This window comes from Carcharhinus amblyrhynchos, chromosome 31 (assembly GCF_965287045.1).
Source record: "Carcharhinus amblyrhynchos chromosome 31, sCarAmb.v2.hapA, whole genome shotgun sequence".
Taxonomy (NCBI): Eukaryota; Metazoa; Chordata; class Chondrichthyes; order Carcharhiniformes; family Carcharhinidae; genus Carcharhinus; species Carcharhinus amblyrhynchos.
The window spans coordinates 19478695-19499898 of record NC_137354.1 but is presented as its reverse complement, the minus strand read 5'-3'; the positions used below and the strand labels follow the sequence as shown (position 1 = coordinate 19499898).

Genomic DNA, 21204 nt, shown 5'->3' with positions numbered 1-21204 from the left:
AGAAATTGGAGCCAGAACCTCAAACTTAACCAGAATGTAAACGAGGCTTTCTCTTGCCGTCCAGTTCCATCAAACTGTTTGAGGTTTCCCAAAGACGATGCCATTATTCTCTGGCCAACGCCTTTGGAGTTCGGGTGTGTTTCCAGCGAGGCTGGAGTACTCATGGGACTTGTGACTATTTGGGCGGCACGGTAGCACAGTGGGTTAGCACTGCTGCTTCACAGCTCCAGGGACCCGGGTTCGATTCCCGGCTCCGGTCACTGTCTGTGTGGAGTTTGCACATTCTCCTCGTGTCTGTGTGGGTTTCCTCCGGGTGCTCCGGTTTCTGCCCACAGTCCAAAGATGTGCAGGTTAGATTGATTGGCCATGCCAAAATTGCCCATTGGTGTCCTGAGATGCATAGGTTAGAGGGATTAGTGGGTAAATGAGTAGGGATATAGGGGTAAGGCCTGGGTGGGATTGCGGTCGGTGCAGACTTGATAGACCGAATGGCCTCTTTTTGTACTGTAGGGTTTCTACATTTCTATGTATTTGACAAAGGTGATGAGATTGGTAAACCCTCTTCTCTCTTTCTTAATCTGACCCCTTCCCAGAGCCGACCAGGACACCAGTGTCAAGAAGAGGGAGCAATTGCAGGTTATCCGAAACTTTGTCAAGGCCCTGTCGATGGGACAACAAATTGTGGAAGAGGTCAGTGTGCGTTCTGCTCTTTCAAGGTCCAGACATGACTTTCCAACTGCTCGAGAGTTCACAGTTTTAAGTGTATAAGAGAAATGTTGCTTAATTGGAACTGAAATAGTGATAAGTTAGAAGTTAAGAGTTGTTTCTTTTCATGTTTAAAGATTGTTCACAGTTAAGAGTTAAACTGTTTCATTTTGTTGTGAGGTATATTTAAATTGTACGATGAATAAAGCTCGTTTTGGTATAGAGATCCCTAATTTGTGAGCAGAATCACTCCTGAGGTAAAATAGTGAGGGGCCTGGATAGAGTGGACATGGAGAGAATGTTTCCAACAGTGGGAAAGACTAGAATCCGAGGGCACAACCCCAGAGTGAAGGGACGTCCCTTTAAAACTAAGACGAGGGGGAATTTCTCCAGCCGGAGAATGGGGAATCTGTGGAACTCTTTGCCACAGTGGACTCAGAGGCCAGATCATTGAGTGTCTTTAAGATAAAGATAGATAGAGGTTCTTGATTAATAAGGTGATGAAGGGTTACGGGGAGAAGGCAGGAGAATGGGGATGAGGAGCATATCAGCCATGGTTGAATAGCAGAGCAGACTCAATGGGCCGAATGGCCTAATTTTGCTCCTATGCCTTACTGGCCTTTGGTCTCACATTAATGCCAAATTGTTGGTGGCTAGTCTGGCTTCGTAGTATTCCTTGGGGTTTCTGATCTGGCATCCTGTCAAAGCACCAACCATCTCTGGAATGTACCCTTTCAACTCTCTTAATCTTCTTAAAATCTACTCCATTTTGAAAAGCCCTCCTAATTTTATCCCCTTTGACTTTAGTGTATGTTTACCTTTCACCCCTTGTGAAGCAGCTCATCCCATATCCCAAAAGACCTAGCGATGTGAGTCTTGACAATACTCAACAACTGTAAATCCACTGCACTTTCAGTGACGCTTGCCAAAGATGGCACGGTGGCACAGTGGGTTAGCACTGCTGCCTCACAGCGCCAGGGACCCGGGTTCGATTCCCGGCTTGGGTCACTGTCTGTGTGGAGTTTGCACATTCTCCCAGTGTCTGTGTGGGTTTCCTCCACGTGCTCCAGCTTCCTCCCACAGTCCAGAGATGTGCAGGTTAGGCTGATTGGCCAGGCTAATTGCCCTTTGGTGTCTGAAGATGTGCAGGTTAGGTGGGTTGGCCATGCTAAACTGTCCCTTAGTGTTGGGGGACTAAGTAGGATACATGCATAGGGTTATATGGATAGGGCCTGGGTGGAATTGTGGTCAGTGCAGACTCAATGGGCCGAATGGCCTCTTTCTGCACTGTAGGGACTCTATGATTCACGAGTATCTAAGATGGCACCGGAGGGAGGTGACTTCTTGTGAGCTGTGCCCAACATACCATCTTATTCTATCTTTTACTCTTGTTCTATGCTTCTAACAGTGGAATTCTAACAGGCCCCTCGAGCCTGCCCCACCATTCAATAAGATCATGGCTGATCTGATAGTGGTTCAGTTCCACTTACCCGCCCGCTCCCCATAACCCTTAATTCCCTTATCGATCAGGAATCTCCCTGTGACTTAAACACGTTTAACGAGGCAGCCTCCACTGCTTCAATGGGCAGAGAATTCCAAAGATTCACTACCCTCTGGGAGAAGAAGTTCCTCCTCAACTCTGTTCTAAATTGACTCCCCCTTATTTTGAGGCTGTGCCCCCTAGTTCTTGTTTCCATTCTAAGTGGAAATAACCTCGCTGCCTCCACCAACAGAGTCAATGGATGAGAGGCTGGTTTGGTGATGGACTGGGCTACATTCACCACCCTATGTAGTTCCTTGTGGTCTTGGGCAGAGCAGGAGCCCGTACCAAGCACAGTCCCAGATGACCGTAGGCTGCTCTCCCCTTTTGAATGGGGGGAGAGCTGACTGGTGTTGATTTAACCTGAGGGTCACCACACCTCAGGTAAGGGGCGAGAATAACCTCAGCCGGTACGGGAATTGAACCCATGCTGCTAGCGTCGCTCAGCATTACTAACCAACTATCCAGCCAACTGAGCTAAATCAACTCTCCCGTTTGTGCGATTGGGGTTGAATTTTCCAACCACCTTCCTGCCAGCGGGGTCTTCCAGTCCCGCCAATGGCAAACCCCTCCCCCCCCCTTGGCAGTTTCCCCGGCAACACGGACCAGGTTAGGCGGATTGGCCGTGCTAAATTGCCCCTTAGAGACAGGGGGACTAAATAAGTGGGATAGGATGGGATTGCTGTCAGTGTAGACTCGATGGGCTGAATGGCCTCCTTCTGCACTGGAGGGATTCTCTGATTCTCTCTGATGTTGGCGGGCGAGTTGGCGGATCATCAATATCTTGACCCCACCTTCCCCATGATCAAAATGAATGAAGGAGCAGGCTTGAAGGGCTGAATGGCCTATTCCTACTCCTATTTCTTATGGTACATTAACATATCTCATTGAACCAAGAAGTCCAGATTCCATCACTGATCTGTGATTAGTTAGTTTGCTTTTGGAGAGGACGTTACGGTTATCTCCAGGAATCTCCTCCTTGCTATCCAGCATGGATCTGGGTGACAAATGTCTGGAATCCAGGTCAAACCGGCCGTTCACACTCGGTCTGGCCTCACGCACGAACCTGGGATCTCTCGCGTTGTGTTAACATCGGGCTGCAGGGCAGACTGCAGTGAGCGAGGACTGAACCGAATTCTCACCTCGCTCTGTGTTTCCATTCCCCCCCCCCCCGGTCAGGTGGACACGGCCATCGCGCTCTGCTCCGAAATGCAAGACATTAAAGAAGCAATCTACGAGTACAAGGAGCAACTGGAGAGCGTCGGGGAGAACAACCAGGATCAGGTAAGTGAGTTACCGTGGAAACTGCCGGGATTGGGGTGGGGTGGCAGGAGGATGGGGAAGGGTTGCAAAGGCAGCATTCCAATTGCCGATGCTTTCGTGGAATCTTTACAGGACAGAAAGAGGCCATTCGGCCCATCAGGTCTGCACTGACTCTCTAACAGAGCATTTTACCCACGTTCTTCCCCTGCCCCATCCCCATAAACACGGCCAATCCCCCTAACCTGCACATCTTTGGACACTAAGGGACAATTTAGCACGGCCAATCCACCTATAGTACAGTATAATATAATATACTATAATCCACCTAACCTACACAAGTAGGTGCACTGGCCATGTTAAATTCTCCCTCAGTGTAACCCGAACAGGCGCTGGAGTGAAGTGACTAGGGGATTTTCACAGTAACTTCATTGCAGTGTTACTACTTATTTATATATCAATGTCACAACTAGACTTACTGCAATCCCTAACTCGCCACACCCCAGCGCCTGTTCAAATACACTGAGGGTGAACTTAGCACAGCAAATGCATATAACCCGCATGTCTTTGGACTGTGGGAGGAAACTGAAGCACCCGGAGGGAACCCATGCAGACATGGGGAGAACGTGCAAACTCCACTCAGACAGTGACCCGAGCTGGGAATCAATCCCAGGCTCCTAGCTCTGTGAGGCAGCCGTGCTAACCACTGTGCCGGCCAGTGTGAATTTTAGGCGCTCATTCTGAGCTTTGTCTGAGTTTGCTTTATCTCGGACGGGATGTGGGCATCTCTGACCTTTATTGTCCATCCCTAACTGCCCTTGAACTGAGGGCAGTTCACAGCCAACCACATTGCTGTGGCTCATGTAGGCCAGACCGGGTAAGGACGGCAGATTTCCTTCCCTAAAGGGATGTTAGTGACCCAGACGGGGTTTTTACGACAATCGACAATGGTTTCAGTGTCACCATCTCCGAGATGAGCTTTACGTTGCCAATTTTATTCCTTGAATTTAAATTCCACCAGCTGCCGTGGTGGGATTTGAACCCGTGTCCCCAGAACATGACCCTTCCCAACCCAGTGACATAAACACGAAACAGTAACCGGACGTGGGCCAGAATTTTACCCCACCCCGGTTCTTGACCCATCTACCAACAGGATCATGAGAACAGTTTCTCCCCACCCTCCCCCCCCACCATGACTGTGAACACCTCAATCAAATCCCTCCTTGTCCTTCTCTTCCCAAAAGCCATCAGCCTCGACTCCTCCATTCGAATCACCGACCACTCGCACCAACATCGCAACGTCCTCCCGAGGGTCTGCTTTATTTTACACCCTTGGCCAATTGGCGGCAGGGCTAATGGAACATTGGCCAATTTGAATTCCCAACCTTTACCCCAGCGGATGAAGATTGGAGGGGGTGGGGGGGAGAGCGGGGGGTGGGGAGGGCCTCCCACCTCCTCGTCTACATGACTCAGGTTAACACTGGGCAGTGCGCAGTTACACACTGACCCAAGAGCGGTCTAACTGCCTTGGCCTGTGGCATGAGTTGAAATCCCCTACCTCTCAGGGGTTGGCACTGCTGCCTCACAGCGCCAGGGACCCAGGTTCAACTCTGGCCAATTCACACTGTCTATGTGGAGTCTGCACTTTCTCGTTGTGTCTGCTTTGGGTGCCTCGGTTTCCTCCCACAGGCCAAAGATGTGCTGATTAGGTGAATTGGCCACGATAGATTGACCCTCATGTTGGGGATTAGCAGGGTAAGTATGTGTAGTCATGGGGATAGGGCCTGGGTGGGGTTGCAGTTGGTGCAAACGCGATGGGCCAAATGGCCTCCTTCTGCACTGTAGGGATTCTATGATTCTATCTGGCAAAGTTCCCTCACCGAATGCGTAAATTCTGATGGAGCTGAGGCCGTAATGATTTTCAAATGGGACGTTATGGAGCTAAAGGCAGAAAAGCTCTTCCACGCGGTGAAAGGAGGCCTTGTGGCGCAGTGGGTTAGTGACCCTCCCTCTGAGCCAGAAGCTCCGGGTTCGAGTCCCACCCCAGGACTTGATGGTTAAGGAAGGTGAGTTCATAACGCGGGCAAACAGGTAAAGTGCCAACTTGTAAATCCTTCCAAACACACCAACGGCTGGCGATAAGAGCGGGGGAGATTCCTGGTGAGCCACCCTTGATGTGGAGTGGCACAGCTCAAGCTGTAAGCCCCCTGGTGACAGATAGTGACCTGTTCCGGGAATTACTCACGATGGAAGGTCTCAGTGCGTCACTCGATGTGAGATTGGAATTGGAACATTATAGCACTCCCATCGTTTGGGAAGTGTTTATCACCCGTCTGTGGGCATTGCCGAAACATAATCGCCGTTCTATTATCAAATCTGAATATTAAAAGGGTCTAATGAGAAGCAGCTTTTGTTGAAAGAATGAGAGCAGACTTGAAAATCCCCATTAACATTCACCATCATCTTCTGGGCATCGTCCAACAAATCACTTTGCTGACAATGAGCTTAGCACAAAACATTTCCACGCTGACCAAACCATTCACACCGGCCACAGTTTCCCCGAAAAGCGCGCTCACCGGGAAACTGCACCATCGCAACGAGAGATGATGAATCCCTTTTTTAACCCACTATCAGAAACGAGCCGATCGCTCCACGCCCTGTGACAGTGAGAGGCCGCACTGCCAAGTGATCCGATTCCTCATTCTCTCTTTCCCGATTTACAATCCCCATCCCAGTAAAAACTGAGAGAAAACCCAAACCGGAACCATTTCACCAGCGCAGTGTTCCCCCCCTGGGTGGCACGGTGGTTAGCCCTGCTGCCTCACCGCGCCAAGGACCCGGGTTCGATTCCTGACTTGACTCACTGTCTGTGTGGAGTTTGCACATTCTCCCCGTATCTGCGTGGGTTTCCCCCGCGTGCTCCACAATCCAGAGATGTGCGGGTTAGATGGATTGGCCATGCTAAAGTTGCCCCTAGTGACTGGGGGACTCACGAGGGTAAATGCATGGGGGTAGGGCCTGGGTGGGATTGTGGTCAGTGCAGACTCGATGGGCTGAATGGCCTCCTTCTGCACTGTAGGGATTCTATGATCTGTGATTAATTGCGAGGCATGGGCAGCAGAGATGACCCCCCCCCCCAACCCCCCCCATTCCCCCTGAGAATCCGATACGTCTCAATAAGGTTGCCTCTCATTCTTCCAAACTCCAATGAGGACAACCTCAACCTACTCAACCTCACCCCATAAGAAAACTCCCTCCATGTGTGGAAACATTGGGCACCATCTCACCACCCGTTCACACCACACTCCCACTGCAGCAAAGTCGGAGAATTAGGCGGCCAACTAAATCTCCGTTCACTGCGGCGGGTTGGGAAAATCCTGCCAGTGTGAACGATAGTCAGATTCCAGACTGAGTCCTTTGGCTGGAAGGGAGAGTGAGGACCCTCTGAGGTTGTGGCTTTCCGTTCTAACACCCTCACGACCACCATCGCGGCCTCCCCAGCGACGTGACCCTTTCCCTGAGTTGGCCTCTGTTTCTCCGACCTCTTTGCGGCTTCCCAAAGGCTTACCAGATATTTCTCCATTTATCCCACCTTTCTACCCACTCATTCCAATTCTGGTCGATAGATTTCCCACATCAGAAAGAAATGTAACCGCTCACAGCTTATTTCTCTGTGATTTTTTTTATCATCCTCTTTAGGGCAACAACACCAAAGAATATTTCCTTCAAAGAATTCTACAGAGCACGGAGTGTTATTTCTACCTGGTCGCATTTAACTACTATCTTCATGAGCAGGTAAGAGAGCTATCTGTGCGGGATTTGGATATTAGCAAAGGAAGAGCGGTGGATGTGGTTTATATGGACTTCAGCAAGGCATTCGATAAGGTCCCCCATGCAAGGCTTATTGAGAAAGTGAGGGGGCATGGGATCCAAAGGGACATTGCCTTGTGGATCCAGAACTGGCTTGCCCACAGAAGGCAGAGAGTGGTTGTAGATGGGTCTTTTTCTGCTTGGAGGTCGGTCACCAGTGGAGTGCCCCAGGGATCTGTTCTGGGACCCTTGCTGTGCGCGATTTTTACAAATGACCTGGATGAGGGAGTGGAGGGATGGGTTGGTAAGTTTGCTGATGACATGAAGGTTGGAGGTGTTGTGGATAGTGTGGAGGGATGTCAGAAGTTGCAACGAGACATAGATAGGATATAAGACTGGGCGGAGAAGTGATAGATGGACTTCAACCCGGATAAGTGCGGACCATGGAAAGTTCCGTTGACCTCGGATGGGATTTTCCGGTTTCGGGGCGAGCGAGGCTGTGAATTCCCGCCTGTTGTGTCATCCAGGATGATCTGACACTCTTATTTCTCAGACTTTCCTCCACTGTCATCGTTACGAGAGAGCATGAGGGGAAGAATGGTTAGAATTGACTTGGTTTAAATAAAACTCTCCCCTTCCCTCAGCCCAGTCGCTTAACTCCCCAGGGCAATTTTAGTCAAAATGTGGTCTTATCTACCTTTCTGTTCCAATTTAACATCTCCATGCTCCAATAAACATGTTAGCTGGTGTTTGTTAAGGTTTGCGTTCTGTTGCTGACTAATGTTGGTGTTGTCTCCCAGTACCCCTTGGCCTTTTCTCTGAGCTTCAGTCGATGGATGTGCCGGCACCCTTGGATGTATCGCCTCCTGGCCACTATAAACGTCTCAGAGCTCACAGCCCCTAGCGACCTGGTAACCAAAGGCATCAGGGTGTTGGTGAGTTTAAGTCAGTGCTTTAAGACTGCCAGTGGAATTCATACTGTGTTCTTTCGTCTCTCTCTCTGGATCCAAAAGCTCTGGAACTCCCACCCTACACCTCTGCCTTTCTTCCTCCGAGTTTCTCAGGGGGACAGGTTGAGTGGGTTGGGTCCGTGCTGATGAAAGATTAGGAGAATGAGAGTATTATTTAAACAGAGAAAACCTTCAGAAAGCTGTGGCATGAAGGAACTCGTGCACCAAACACAGTAAGCGAGCAGAGAGTGGGGCAGCAGGTAATCGGGAAGGGTAATGGGATGGTGGCTCTTGTTTCAAGGGGATTGGAGTATAAAAGTCAGGAAGTTTTGCTGCAACTGTACAAGGTACTGGTGAGACCGCACCTGGAACACTGAGAACAGTTGTGATCTGCTTATTTAAGAAAAGATTTTGTAACTAAAACTCTCCAGCTCAGGTCACAAGCTAGTAAATCCCTCCTATATCACATCCCTCCTACAATGTGGATCCTAGAACAGCGCACAATACTCCAGATACACTCTAACCAACAGTTTGATTTGATTTATGACTGTCACATGTGTTAGGATACAGTGAAAAGTATTATTTCTTGCACGTTATACAGACAAAAGCATACCATACATAGAGAAGGGAAAGAGAGAGTACAGAATGTAGTGTTACAGTCATAGTTAGGGTGTAGACTTAATGTGAGGTGGGTCCATTCGAAAGTCTGATGGCAGCAGGTAAGAAGCTGTTCTTGAGTCAGTTGGTACGTGACCTCATACTAACCTATACAGTGCCAGAGATCCAGTTAAACACAGGTCCCTGGCGTTGTGAGGCAGCAGCACTAACCACTGTGGCACAATGCCACTGGGCCAGAGTGGGGGCAGTGGGAGGGGGGGGGGAAATGAGGGGTGAGGACAGGAGTGATGACGGTGGCAATGCTCCAATTCTGTCCAGTAATCCCATTCTCAAAGTTGGCCCGTGAACATTCCAACAGGTACCCCGGGGCCATCCAGGTGAGTGGCACTGCGGGGAGAGTGGGGGGAAATGTGGGGAGACTCGGGGGGGTGGGGGGGGGGGGGTAATGTGGGGAGAGTGGGGGTAAACGTGGGGAGACTGGGGAGGAGGGGGAACGCAGGGAGAGTAAAGAGGGGAAAGCGGAGAGAGTGGAGAGGGGAAAGTGGGAGGGTGGAGGAGGGAACGCGGGGAGAGTGGGGGGGAACGTGGGGAGAGTGGGGGGGAACATGGGGAGGTTGGGGGGGGAATGTGGGGAGAGTGGGGGGGAGGCACTGTGGGTGGAGGGGGGAATGGGGAGAGTGGAGGGGGAGGCACTGTGGGTGGAGGGGGGAATGGGGAGAGCGGAGGGGGAGGCAGTGTGGGTGGAGGGGGGAACGCGGGGAGAGTGGAGGGGGAGGCACTGTGGGTGGAGGGGGGAACGCGGGGAGAGTGGAGGGGGAGGCACTGTGGGTGGAGGGGGGAATGGGGAGAGTGGAGGGGGAGGCACTGTGGGTGGAGGGGGGAATGGGGAGAGCGGAGGGGGAGGCAGTGTGGGTGGAGGGGGGAACGCGGGGAGAGTGGAGGGGGAGGCACTGTGGGTGGAGGGGGGAACGCGGGGAGAGTGGAGGGGGAGGCACTGTGGGTGGAGGGGGGAATGGGGAGAGTGGAGGGGGAGGCACTGTGGGTGGAGGGGGGAATGGGGAGAGCGGAGGGGGAGGCAGTGTGGGTGGAGGGGGGAACGCGGGGAGAGTGGAGGGGGAGGCAGTGTGGGTGGAGGGGGGAACGCGGGGAGAGTGGAGGGGGAGGCACTGTGGGTGGAGGGGGGAATGGGGAGAGTGGAGGGGGAGGCACTGTGGGTGGAGGGGGGAATGGGGAGAGTGGAGGGGGAGGCACTGTGGGTGGAGGGGGGAACGTGGGCTGAGAGGTGAGGTGGTCTGTTTGTGAGTGTATTTCTCAGGCGGGTAAGTTTCCGTTCTGTCTTTGCCAGGTAGCGGATGAAGCCCCGGATGTTCTCAGCACGGTGAGGGAGATGAAAGTGGCCAACTTCAGACGGGTTCCAAAGATGCCAATCTATGGCATGGCTCAGCCCTGTGCAGAGGTAACACACCTCACTGTCGTAACAACTGATTATAATACAGCGGAGAACTGAAATTTATTTATTAGTGTCACAAGGAAGGCTAACATTAACACTGCAATGAAGTTACTGTGAAAATCCCCTAGTTGCCACACTCCTGTGCCTGTTCAGGTACACAGAGGGAGAATTTAGCATGGCCAATCCACCTAACCAGCACGTCTTTCGGACTGTGGGAGGAAACTGGAGCACCCGGGGGAAACCCACGCAGACATGGGGAGAATGTGCAAATTCCACACAGACAGTGACCCAAGCTGGGAATCGAACCTGGGTCCCTGGTGCTGAGAGGCAGCAGCGCTAACCCACTGTGCCGCCGCCATTTTATTGTACACAATCGATCTGTCCTCCTCACTTTTAAAACACAAGCCTGGTACCAATTTATCTTGGTTACCTTGGCGCTAAATTTCCCCTGAGTGTCCAAAAATGTGTGCAGTTTAGGTGGATTGGCCAGGCTAAATTGCCCCTTTAGTGTCCAAAGATGTGCGGGTTAGGAGGGCTGGCGAGGTAAACGTGTGGGATTATGGGGACGGGAGGGGGCGGGCCTGTGTAAAATGCTGTGTCAAAGAGCTAGTGCAGACTCAATGGGCTGAATGGCCTCCTTCTGCACTGTAGGGATTCTATGAAACGAAATACTTTTCACCGTGTCCCCAGTACATGTGACAATAATGAACCAAATCAAATTAAAAGAGGAGGATGGACTGTGGCCCCGAGGTTTCATGTTACCAGGCCACACTACCCTCAAGTTAACGCTGCCGCCATATTGGATGACCCCAGTTTGACCTGTGCTGAAATTTTCCGCTGTTTTGTTTTGGCGGGGATTTTTTTGTTACGCAGCAGGCGAAGTGATGCGAGGTGAGACCCGATGTAGGGCCTCGTTAAGCTAACGGATTCCTCCCAACAGGCCTGCGGCTCAGTCCTGACCTACCTGACCGATGGGAAGAGGAAGTACACCGCCGTTTTGTGGGTGACCCTGAGGGAGGAGCTGGTGCTGGACGCGAACGGACAAGTCTACACCCCCCGGGAGCCAAGCTGTTTGGAACAGCCCATCAGTGTCCCCACCAACTCAGTGGAGCAACTGGAGGTGAGTAACCATTGAGTGACATCATCGTTATAGAAGCATAACGTGCAAACACCCAAGTTTCTCTCTCCATTCACGGAATAAAAGATTATCGCGTCCATTCGCACAGAGGAATGGGCAGCACGGTGGCTCAGTGGTCAGCACTGCTACCTCACCAGGGATCCGGGTTCGATTCCAGCCTCGGGTCACTGTCTGCACACCCTCCCCATGTCTGTGTGGGTTTCCTTGACGCGAAGCTTAGATGGAGTGGCCATGCTAAATTGCCCCTTAGTTTCCAAAGATGTGCAGGTTAGGTGGATTGGCCATGCTAAATTGTCCCTTAGTTTCCAAAGATGTTTAAGTTAGGTGAATTGGCCACGGCAAATGTGTGGGGTTGTGTGGATAGGGTGGGGAAGAGGGCTTGGGCATGATACTCTGTCAGAGAGTCAGTGCAGGCTCGATGGGCCGAATAGCTTCCTCTGCACTGTAGGGATTGTATGAACTTGTCGCACTTGGATGTTGACTGCTATTGGCCAGCTGTGGGCATTCGACCTGAATGAAGAAAAGCCTGGGGCCTAGTTGGCTTGATGAGAGCAAAAAGAACTTAAGAACTAGGAGCAGGAGTAGGCCATTCGGCCCCTCGAGCCTGCTCCGCCATTCAATAAGATCATGGCTGATCTTTTTGTGGACTCAGCTCCACTTACCCACCCGCTCACCATAACCCTTAATTCCTTTACTGTTCAAAAATGTATCTATCCTTGCCTTAAAAACATTCAATGAGGGAGCCTCAACTGGGCAGGGAATTCCACAGATTCACAACCATTTGTGTGAAGAGGTTCCTCCTCAACTCAGTCCTAAATCTGCTCCCCCTTATTTTGAGGCCATGCCCCCAAGTTCTAGTTTCACCCACCAGTGGAAACAACCTCCCTGCTTCTATCCTATCTATTCCTTTCATTATCTTCTATGTTTCTATAAGATCTCCCCTCATTCTTCTGAATTCCAATGAGTATAGTCCCAGTCTATTCAGTCTCTCCTCATAAGCCAACCCTCTCAACTCTGGAATCAACCTAGTGAATCTCCTCTGCACCCCCTCCAGTGCCAGTTTATCCTTTCTCAAGTCAGGAGACCAAAACTGTACACAGTACTCCAGGTGTGGCCTCACCAGCACCTTATACAGCTGCAACATAATCTCACTGTTTTTAAACTCCATCACTGTAGCAATGAAGGACAAAATTCCATTTGCCTTCTTAATTACCTGCAAACCAACTCCTTGAGATTCCTGCACTGGGACACCCAGATCCCTCTGCACAGTAGCATGCTGCAATTTTTTTACCATTTAAATAACAGTCCATTTTGCTGTTATTCCTCCCAAAATGAATGACCTCACATTTACCAACATTGTACTCCATCTGCCAGACCCTCACCCACTCATTTAGATTATCCATATCCCTTTGCAGACTTTCAGCGTCCTCTGCACATGTTTCTCTTCCACCTATTTCAGTGCTATCTGCAAATTTTGATAAACTACACTTGGTCCCTGACTCCAAATCATCTCTGTAAATGGTGAACAATTGAGGTCCCGACCCTGATCCCTGAGGCACATCACTAGACACTGATCTGGAGAGGTCACCCAGCAAAGGCTGAGGAGATGGAAAGTTAGAGTCTGTTGGACAATTTGAAGTCCTGAGGAGTATCTCAGAGGTAAATTTGATTGTATTTCCCTGAATCTGAGCATTGGCTATCCTCGTATATTTTTACCTGTAAGAGGTAGATTAGATTGACAATCCAAACACCCAACAAATTTAATTGTTGGTCAGAGCAATTCTCCAACAGATAAAAAAGCCTACATGTTATTTGTTTATAAAAGGCATGTTTCTGGGTGTTAATGTAGTTCTATTTTTCTCCACTAGAAGCTGGAGAGTGGCCTTAAAAACGAGATCCTGGCCTCACAGAAACTTCTGGAAGTCCACCAGCAGCAGGAGAAGCAGATGAAGCTCTTCGAACACTGCCTCACCATGCAGGAGATTTTTAACCAACTCAAGAGTTCCCACCAGGGCCTGATTTACAGACGGGTCCCCATCCCAGACTGCGGCGTTCCGAGAGAGAAGGTAAAAGGGGGCACTCCCCCTCCGTGAAGGGGTCTCTGGAGTCTCAGTAAGGGCGTCTTCTTGTGATCCCTTCCTCTCTTCGATTCCTTGGTGTTGCAAAGATAGTGCGAGTGGGTGCCCACTGTGAATCCACTACTTCCTACACAGTGAAATTCAAACTTACCCAAAGATGTGTAAGTTAGGTGGATTGGATACGCTAAATTGCCCCTTAGTGTCCAAAGATATGTAGGTTAGGTGGATTGGCCACACTAAATTGCCCCTTCACAGCACATTCTCCTCATGTCTGCGTGGGTTTCCTCCGAATACTCCAGTTTCCTCCCGCAGTCCAAAGATGTGCGGGTGAGATTGATTGGCCATGTTAAGAAATTGTCCCTTAGTGTCCAGGGATGCGTAGGTTAGAGGGATTAGTGGGTAAAATATGTAGGGATGTGGGGGTAGGGCCTGGGTGGGATTGTGTTCGGTGCAGACTCAATGGGCTGAAGGGCCCCTTTCTGCACTGAAGGGTTTCTATGATTCTACGATACATTTGAGCTAATGGGCTGAGGGATACATTGGAACCAATAGGTGGAGGGATACATTGGGACCAATAGGCGGAGGGATACATTGGAACTATTAGGTGGAGGGATACATTGCAACCAATAGGTGGAGGGATACATTGGAACTATTAGGTGGAGGGATACATTGGAACCAATAGATGGAGGGATACATTGGAACCAATAGGTGGAGGGATACATTGGAACCAATAGGTGGAGGGATACATTGGAACTATTAGGCGGAGGGATACATTGGAACTATTAGGCGGAGGGATACATTGGAACTATTAGGCGGAGGGATACATTGGAACTATTAGGCGGAGGGATACATTGGAACTATTAGGCGGAGGGATACATTGGAACTATTAGGCGGAGGGATACATTGGAACTATTAGGCGGAGGGATACATTGGAACTATTAGGCGGGGGATACATTGGAACTATTAGGCGGAGGGATACATTGGAACTATTAGGCGGAGGGATACAGTGCAACCAATAGGTGGAGGGATACATTGGAACTATTAGGCGGAGGGATACATTGGAACTATTAGGCGGAGGGATACATTGGAACTATTAGGCGGAGGGATACATTGGAACTATTAGGCGGAGGGATACATTGGAACTATTAGGCGGAGGGATACATTGGAACTATTAGGCGGAGGGATACAGTGCAACCAATAGGCGGAGGGATACATTGGAACCATTAGGCGGAGGGATACATTGGAACCATTAGGCGGAGGGATACATTGGAACCATTAGGCGGAGGGATACATTGGAACCATTAGGCGGAGGGATACATTGGAACCATTAGGCGGAGGGATACATTGGAACCATTAGGCGGAGGGATACATTGGAACCATTAGGCGGAGGGATACATTGGAACCATTAGGCGGAGGGATACATTGGAACCATTAGGCGGAGGGATACATTGGAACCATTAGGCGGAGGGATACATTGGAACCATTAGGCGGAGGGATACATTGGAACCATTAGGCGGAGGGATACATTGGAACCATTAGGCGGAGGGATACATTGGAACCATTAGGCGGAGGGATACATTGGAACCATTAGGCGGAGGGATACATTGGAACCATTAGGCGGAGGGATACATTGGAACCATTAGGCGGAGGGATACATTGGAACCATTAGGCGGAGGGATACATTGGAACCATTAGGCGGAGGGATACATTGGAACCATTAGGCGGAGGGATACAGTGCAACCATTAGGCGGAGGGATACAGTGCAACCAATAGGCGGAGGGATACATTGGAACTATTAGGCGGAGGGATACATTGGAACTATTAGGCGGAGGGATACAGTGCAACCAATAGGCGGAGGGATACATTGGAACCATTAGGCGGAGGGATACATTGGAACCATTAGGCGGAGGGATACATTGGAACCATTAGGCGGAGGGATACATTGGAACCATTAGGCGGAGGGATACATTGGAACCATTAGGCGGAGGGATACATTGGAACCATTAGGCGGAGGGATACAGTGCAACCAATAGGCGGAGGGATACATTGGAACTATTAGGCGGAGGGATACATTGGAACTATTAGGCGGAGGGATACAGTGCAACCAATAGGCGGAGGGATACATTGGAACCATTAGGCGGAGGGATACATTGGAACCATTAGGCGGAGGGATACATTGGAACCATTAGGCGGAGGGATACATTGGAACTATTAGGCGGAGGGATACATTGGGCCCCAGGGCCGTTTCACGGGGTGTGAGAGGGAAGAGGCAGGAGGAGCGGGGATGATATTCAAGCCAGAAAGATGAGTGTTTCTCGAGGATCTGGGAGTGAGATTGAGGCTGGAATATTTATCACTGTCGCTTCGTTCTCCCCTCGAGGATTTTGACAAGTTAATGGAAGCCATGAAGATGATTCTCGCTGAGGAGGCCCACCCGGCCATCGTCTTTAACTGTCACAACGGGAAGGGAAGAACCGCCACGGCCATGGTGATCTCCGTCCTGGTATTCTGGCACTTCAAGGTGGGTGTCTGTCTCAGCTCCTGCTGAGGTTTGGTGGCATCTCCCACTCGTTCGCTTTAACCGGGAAGAGCGGTTTATTTTTCCCGTTACCCTTAACACTGGCTGGCGGAGAGTTCTAGAACGTCGCTGGTTCAGATTTCAGGAGGGGATAGCTTTATTTTGAACAACTTTTAGTTGGCAAAGATTGATGGCTTCAAGCATGTTCTTGGCCTTTGAAGGATTGGAGCGTTCGGAGGTACAAGTTCCTGGGTGAGATGTTCCCGTCCTGCCCGTGACGATACCTGATGGCATGGCAACTGGTGGAATTAAAATTCAATTAATAAAATAGCAGGAATTGGAAAGCTGGTCTCAGTAATTGGGATCGTGGTTGGAAAAACCCATCTGGGCCACTAATGCCCCCTTAGGGGAGGAAATCTGCCATCCTTACCTGGTCTGGCCTACATGTGACTCCAGAGCCACATTTCAGCCTCTGAAATGACCGTTCAGGAGGGCAGTTAGGGACAGACTGCGAGATCCGGCCCCTCAACGATGCTCACTTTCTGAAATGAATGAATAAAGCTGTTTGGCTCAGCTGGGCAGCTGGCTCGGGCCTGGATCTGAATAACATTAACAACGCGGCTTTATTTTGGCTGAGGTAGGCCCGGGACCTGCCTCCCCGAACTGCCCCCGAGGGTGGGGGATGATAGCAAACCAAGCGCCATCAAGGGGTGGCACAGTGATTAGCGCTGCTGCCTCACAGCGCCAGGGACCTGGGTTCGATTCCTCGGGTCACTGTCTGTGCAGAGTTTACACATTCTCCCCGTGTCTGCGTGGGTTTCCTCCGGGTGCTCCGGTTTCCTCCCGCAGTCCAAGGATGTGCAGGTTAGCTGGTTTGGCCGTGCTAAAATTGCCCCTTTAGTGTCCAAAGATGTGTAGGTTTGGTGGATTGGCCATGGGGAATGTATGGGGTTTACAGGGATAGGATGGAGGACAGGGCCTGGGTAAAACACTCTGTCAGAGGGTTGATGCAGACACGACGGCCCGAATGGCCTCTTGTGCACTGCTGGGATTCCTTGATCCCAAGACGGATCAGGGTGATTATGGGTTTACCTCTGAGCAGAACACCATGGAGTGGAGCGCAGGGGGGTGGGTAGCTGGGCGGGGGGGGCTTTAGATCTCCCCTCAGTGGCCTCACCACGGGTGAGAGAACTATCGGCTGGGTCTGCTTCAGTGAACGTCTGGCCGTGAACCCGAACGGCGCAGATACCGGGTAACGGTGCTGTGATGCACACCATGGTCCAATAGCTGGCTCACCCCAAGGAGCATCATGGGAGTGCTGGAGGCCAGTTGGTGGAAGCACCTTGACGCGTCCGTCGGTGTTTTCGGATGGAGGGGAGGGGAGGGGAGGGGGGAATGAAAGGAGTTTCAGTGATTTGAGGAAGGCCATCTTTCTGGGAAGTTCCTCCTGCTCCGCTCTCAGCCCTGATCCCACCCTAACATTCCCGGTTCTCTTTCCAGGGTATTCCTGAATCCAGCGAGGATGAGCTGGTGAGCGTTCCGGACGCCAAGTACACAAAGGGAGAGTTTGAGGTACGTGGGGGTGGGGGTGGGGGTGGGGGTGGGGGGGGGACTGTGATTTGCCGGGACTCTCGCCGCGACTCGCTCACACAAACCCAGCCTTGGTGCGCACCCGGAAGATCCCCCCCCCCCCGAACCCCCCGCCAAGCCTTGGTCCCTGAATGTCCCCTTATCCCCCCCCCCCCCCCCACCCCCGCGACGTGGCCTTTACTCCAGCTCTATCCCTCTCGATCTCCGGGCCCTGTGCTGCGTCTCTGTGACCTGCGGAGTGCTGGTCCTCCCCGTGCCCGATGGGGCTAAGGTGGATTATTACAAAGAAAATTCCAGCACGGGAACAGGCCCTTCGGCCCACCTGCACCGGCCGTGCTGCCCCGACTGAACTAAAACCCCCCCCCTACCCTTCCGGGGACCATATCCCTCTATTCCTATCCTATTCACGTACTTGTCAAGATGCCCCTTAAAACTCACTACCGTATCCGCTTCCATTACCTCCCCCGGCAGCGAGTTCCAGGCACCCACCACCCTCTGTGTAAAAAAACTTGCCTCGTACATCTCCTTTAAACCTTGCCCCTCTCACCTTAAACCTGTGCCCCCCCCCCCCCTAGTAATTGACTCTTCCACCCTGGGAATAAGCTTCTGACTATCCACCCTGTCCATGCCCCTCATAATCTTGTAGATTTCTATCAGGTCTCCCCTTAACCTCCATCATTCCAGTGAGAACAAACCAAGTTTCTCCAATCTCTCCTCACAGCTAATGCTCTCCATACCAGGGCAACATCCTGGTAAATCTTTTCTGTACCCTCTCCAAAGCCGCCACATCCTTCTGGTAGTGTGGTGACCAGAATTGGACACTATATTCCAAGTGCGGCCTGACTAAGGTTCTATAAAGCTGCGACATGACTTGGTAAACTCACTGTAATCACATTTTGGTTCGATGGTTTGAGTTTCCTTTATGTTTTCTCCTGTTCCTGGGGGTTGCCTTTTGGGCTTTGTCCCTGTGTTTGGTTTGGTCAGAAAGCCTTCACGCACTCCCCTGAGGATCATGAGCAGGTCCCCACCCAATAAAGAGCCAGCTTGGTAGAGGATCCCAGGGGAGACTGTGGGAATGTCACTGGACTAGTAATCCGGGCAGAATCGGTTCAAATCCCACCACGGTGGGAGTTAAATTCAATCAATAAAATCCAGAATGTAAAACTACTCCCAGTGTTGGTGACAATGAGACATAGGAGTGGAAGGAAGACCATTCGGCCCATCAAGTCTGTTGATGAGGTCATTCTCTAACTCAATGCCAAACTCCCACACTCACCCCTTAATCACAGAATCCCTACAGTGCAGGAGGCCATTCAGCCCATCGAGTCTGCTCCAACCACAATCCCACCCAGGCCCTATCTCTGTAACCCCATATAGTTACCCCCCTACTCCCCGGGGCATTAAGGGGCAATTTAGCGTGGGCCCGCACATCTTCGGACTGTGGGAGGAAACCGGAGCACTGGAAGGAAACCCACGCAGATACGGGGAGAATGTGCAGACTCCGCACAGACAAGTGACCCAAGCTGGGAATCGAACCCAGGTCCCTGGCGACGTGAGGCAGCAGTGCTAACCACCGTGCCACCTGTAGTCTTCAGAAATCTATCAAAGATCATGAGATATAGGAGCAGAAGTAGACCACTCGGCCCATCGAGTGAGCGCTGCCATTCAATGAGATCATGACTGACCTGGTGGGATAATCCTCAACTCCGCTTTCCCATCTTATCCCCATAACCCTCGATTCCTTTACTGATTAAAAATCTGCCTATCTCAGCCTTGAACATAATGACCCGGTCTCTGCAGCCCTCTGTGGGAAAGAATTCCACAGATTCACTACCCTCTGAGAGAAGAAATTCCTCCTCGTCTCTGTCTCAAATTCATAAACTTTCACCAATTGTTGTTTAAAAAAAAAACAAACCCACCTGGTTCACTTTGGGGAAGGAAATCTGCCGTCCTGACCCGGTCTGGCCTACCTGTGACCCCCAGAGCCACGGCGATGTGGGTGACTCTCCGAAACGGCCGAGCACTCGGTTCAAGGGGCAATTAGGGACGGGCAACAAACGCTGGCCTTGCCAGCAACACCCACCCCCCCACCGTCAGAATAAAGGAGAAAAGAAACTCCGAAAAGTCTCGCCTGGGTAGCCAGGCTCTTGAGGGATGCCACCGTTGCCACCGTAACGGGGCCTAGTTGCTCAGTGGTGGCCAGATGAAGCCTCACAGGCGTTTCCCGGGTTGAAGGTGGCGGGAACTTGGGCACTGGGGACCCTGTTCGTTGACGGCGCTTGTCACCCACGTTGGGGTTGTTGTTGACGTAAGGGACTCGGGCGGAGACGCCACGTGGCTTGGGCGCGGGCATTAATCTCGGGCACCTTTCCCTGCAGATTGTGATGCAGATCGTTCGGCTGCTGCCCGATGGGCACAGGATGAAGAAGGAGGTGGACTTGGCTTTGGACACGGTCAGCGAGACCATGACCCCGATGCACTATCACCTGAGAGAGATCATCATCTGTACTTACAGGCAGGTGAGTGACTCACTGAGCCACCAGGCACGCCGGGGGGGGGGGGCCTTCACTCCCAGACTAATGGGCCTGGGCTTCAGGGTGGCCTTGCAAATGGTGTCCGCAAGGCCCATCGTAAACCGCACGGCGAGGCAGAGGTGAGCGAAGAGCTTGAACTGGCCGACAGAACGGGATCCAGTGAATCGCAGGCAAAACCCCGCAAATCGGGGTCATCGGAGTAAAAGGAAAAATTGAAGTTTATTTATTCGTGTCACGAGTAGGTGCATTGGCCGTGCTAAATTCTCCCTCAGTGTAACCCAAACAGGCGCCGGAGTGTGGGGATTTTCACAGTAACTTCATTACAGTGTTAATGTAAGCCTACTTGTGACCAACAAGTGAATAAACATTAACCCTGCGGTTAATGTGGGTGGGCTGGAAAAGTTTGGAAAAGAAATAAGTAATGTATTGTTGCAGCAACCCCTGCACTGCTGCCCTTTTTAGTACATTTAATCACTGGTATTTCTAATTCCGTGTAATGTTCAACGTCTGAATTAAAATTGAGCTTGTTATTGAGTGTCACCAGTAGATGGAGCACTCGCTCCACGCGCGGTAGATGGAGCACTCACAGTGTATTGGTCCTGTGGTCACAGCAAGAACCCACCGTCACCGTCGCTATAGAGTGGACAGAGGCTGGGGGGTGGGGTGGGGGAGGGAGGGGTGGGGGAGGTGGGGGAACCCCTCTTCCTAAAACCGATTGACAAACAGAAGGAAAGAAAATTCAGGAATTCCGCCCACTGACACTGAACGTTTGAGTTAAGCTGATTAAAGCCCCCCTCCCTCCCTCCCTCCCTCCCTCCCAATGACCGGGATTTTTGGTGACCCATCGCTTTGCCACTTGGTTTTTGGGTCAATGGGGCCGTGGCGCTTCCCAGAGCGTTAGGGGGCAAAACCGCCCACCAATCCACCCAGAGAGACTGGGCCAGGTGACTAAAAGCTTCATCCATCATCGATATTTTAATAGTTTATTTATTAGTGTCGCAAGTCAGGCTTAC

General features: G+C 51.3%; 1 protein-coding gene across 1 annotated transcript in view; it reads left to right on the top strand.

The window, feature by feature from the left end:
• The window catches only part of LOC145360397 (paladin-like), a 74612-nt gene that overhangs the window by 12357 nt on the left and 41051 nt on the right, over positions 1-21204 (top strand). The window contains exons 5-14 of the mRNA XM_080215594.1: positions 594-690; positions 3425-3529; positions 7205-7300; positions 8116-8250; positions 10229-10339; positions 11274-11453; positions 13340-13537; positions 15930-16070; positions 17568-17639; positions 20036-20176. Coding sequence (XP_080071720.1) covers positions 594-690; positions 3425-3529; positions 7205-7300; positions 8116-8250; positions 10229-10339; positions 11274-11453; positions 13340-13537; positions 15930-16070; positions 17568-17639; positions 20036-20176 — 1276 coding nt within the window. The remainder of the gene's footprint in view (positions 1-593; positions 691-3424; positions 3530-7204; positions 7301-8115; positions 8251-10228; positions 10340-11273; positions 11454-13339; positions 13538-15929; positions 16071-17567; positions 17640-20035; positions 20177-21204) is intronic.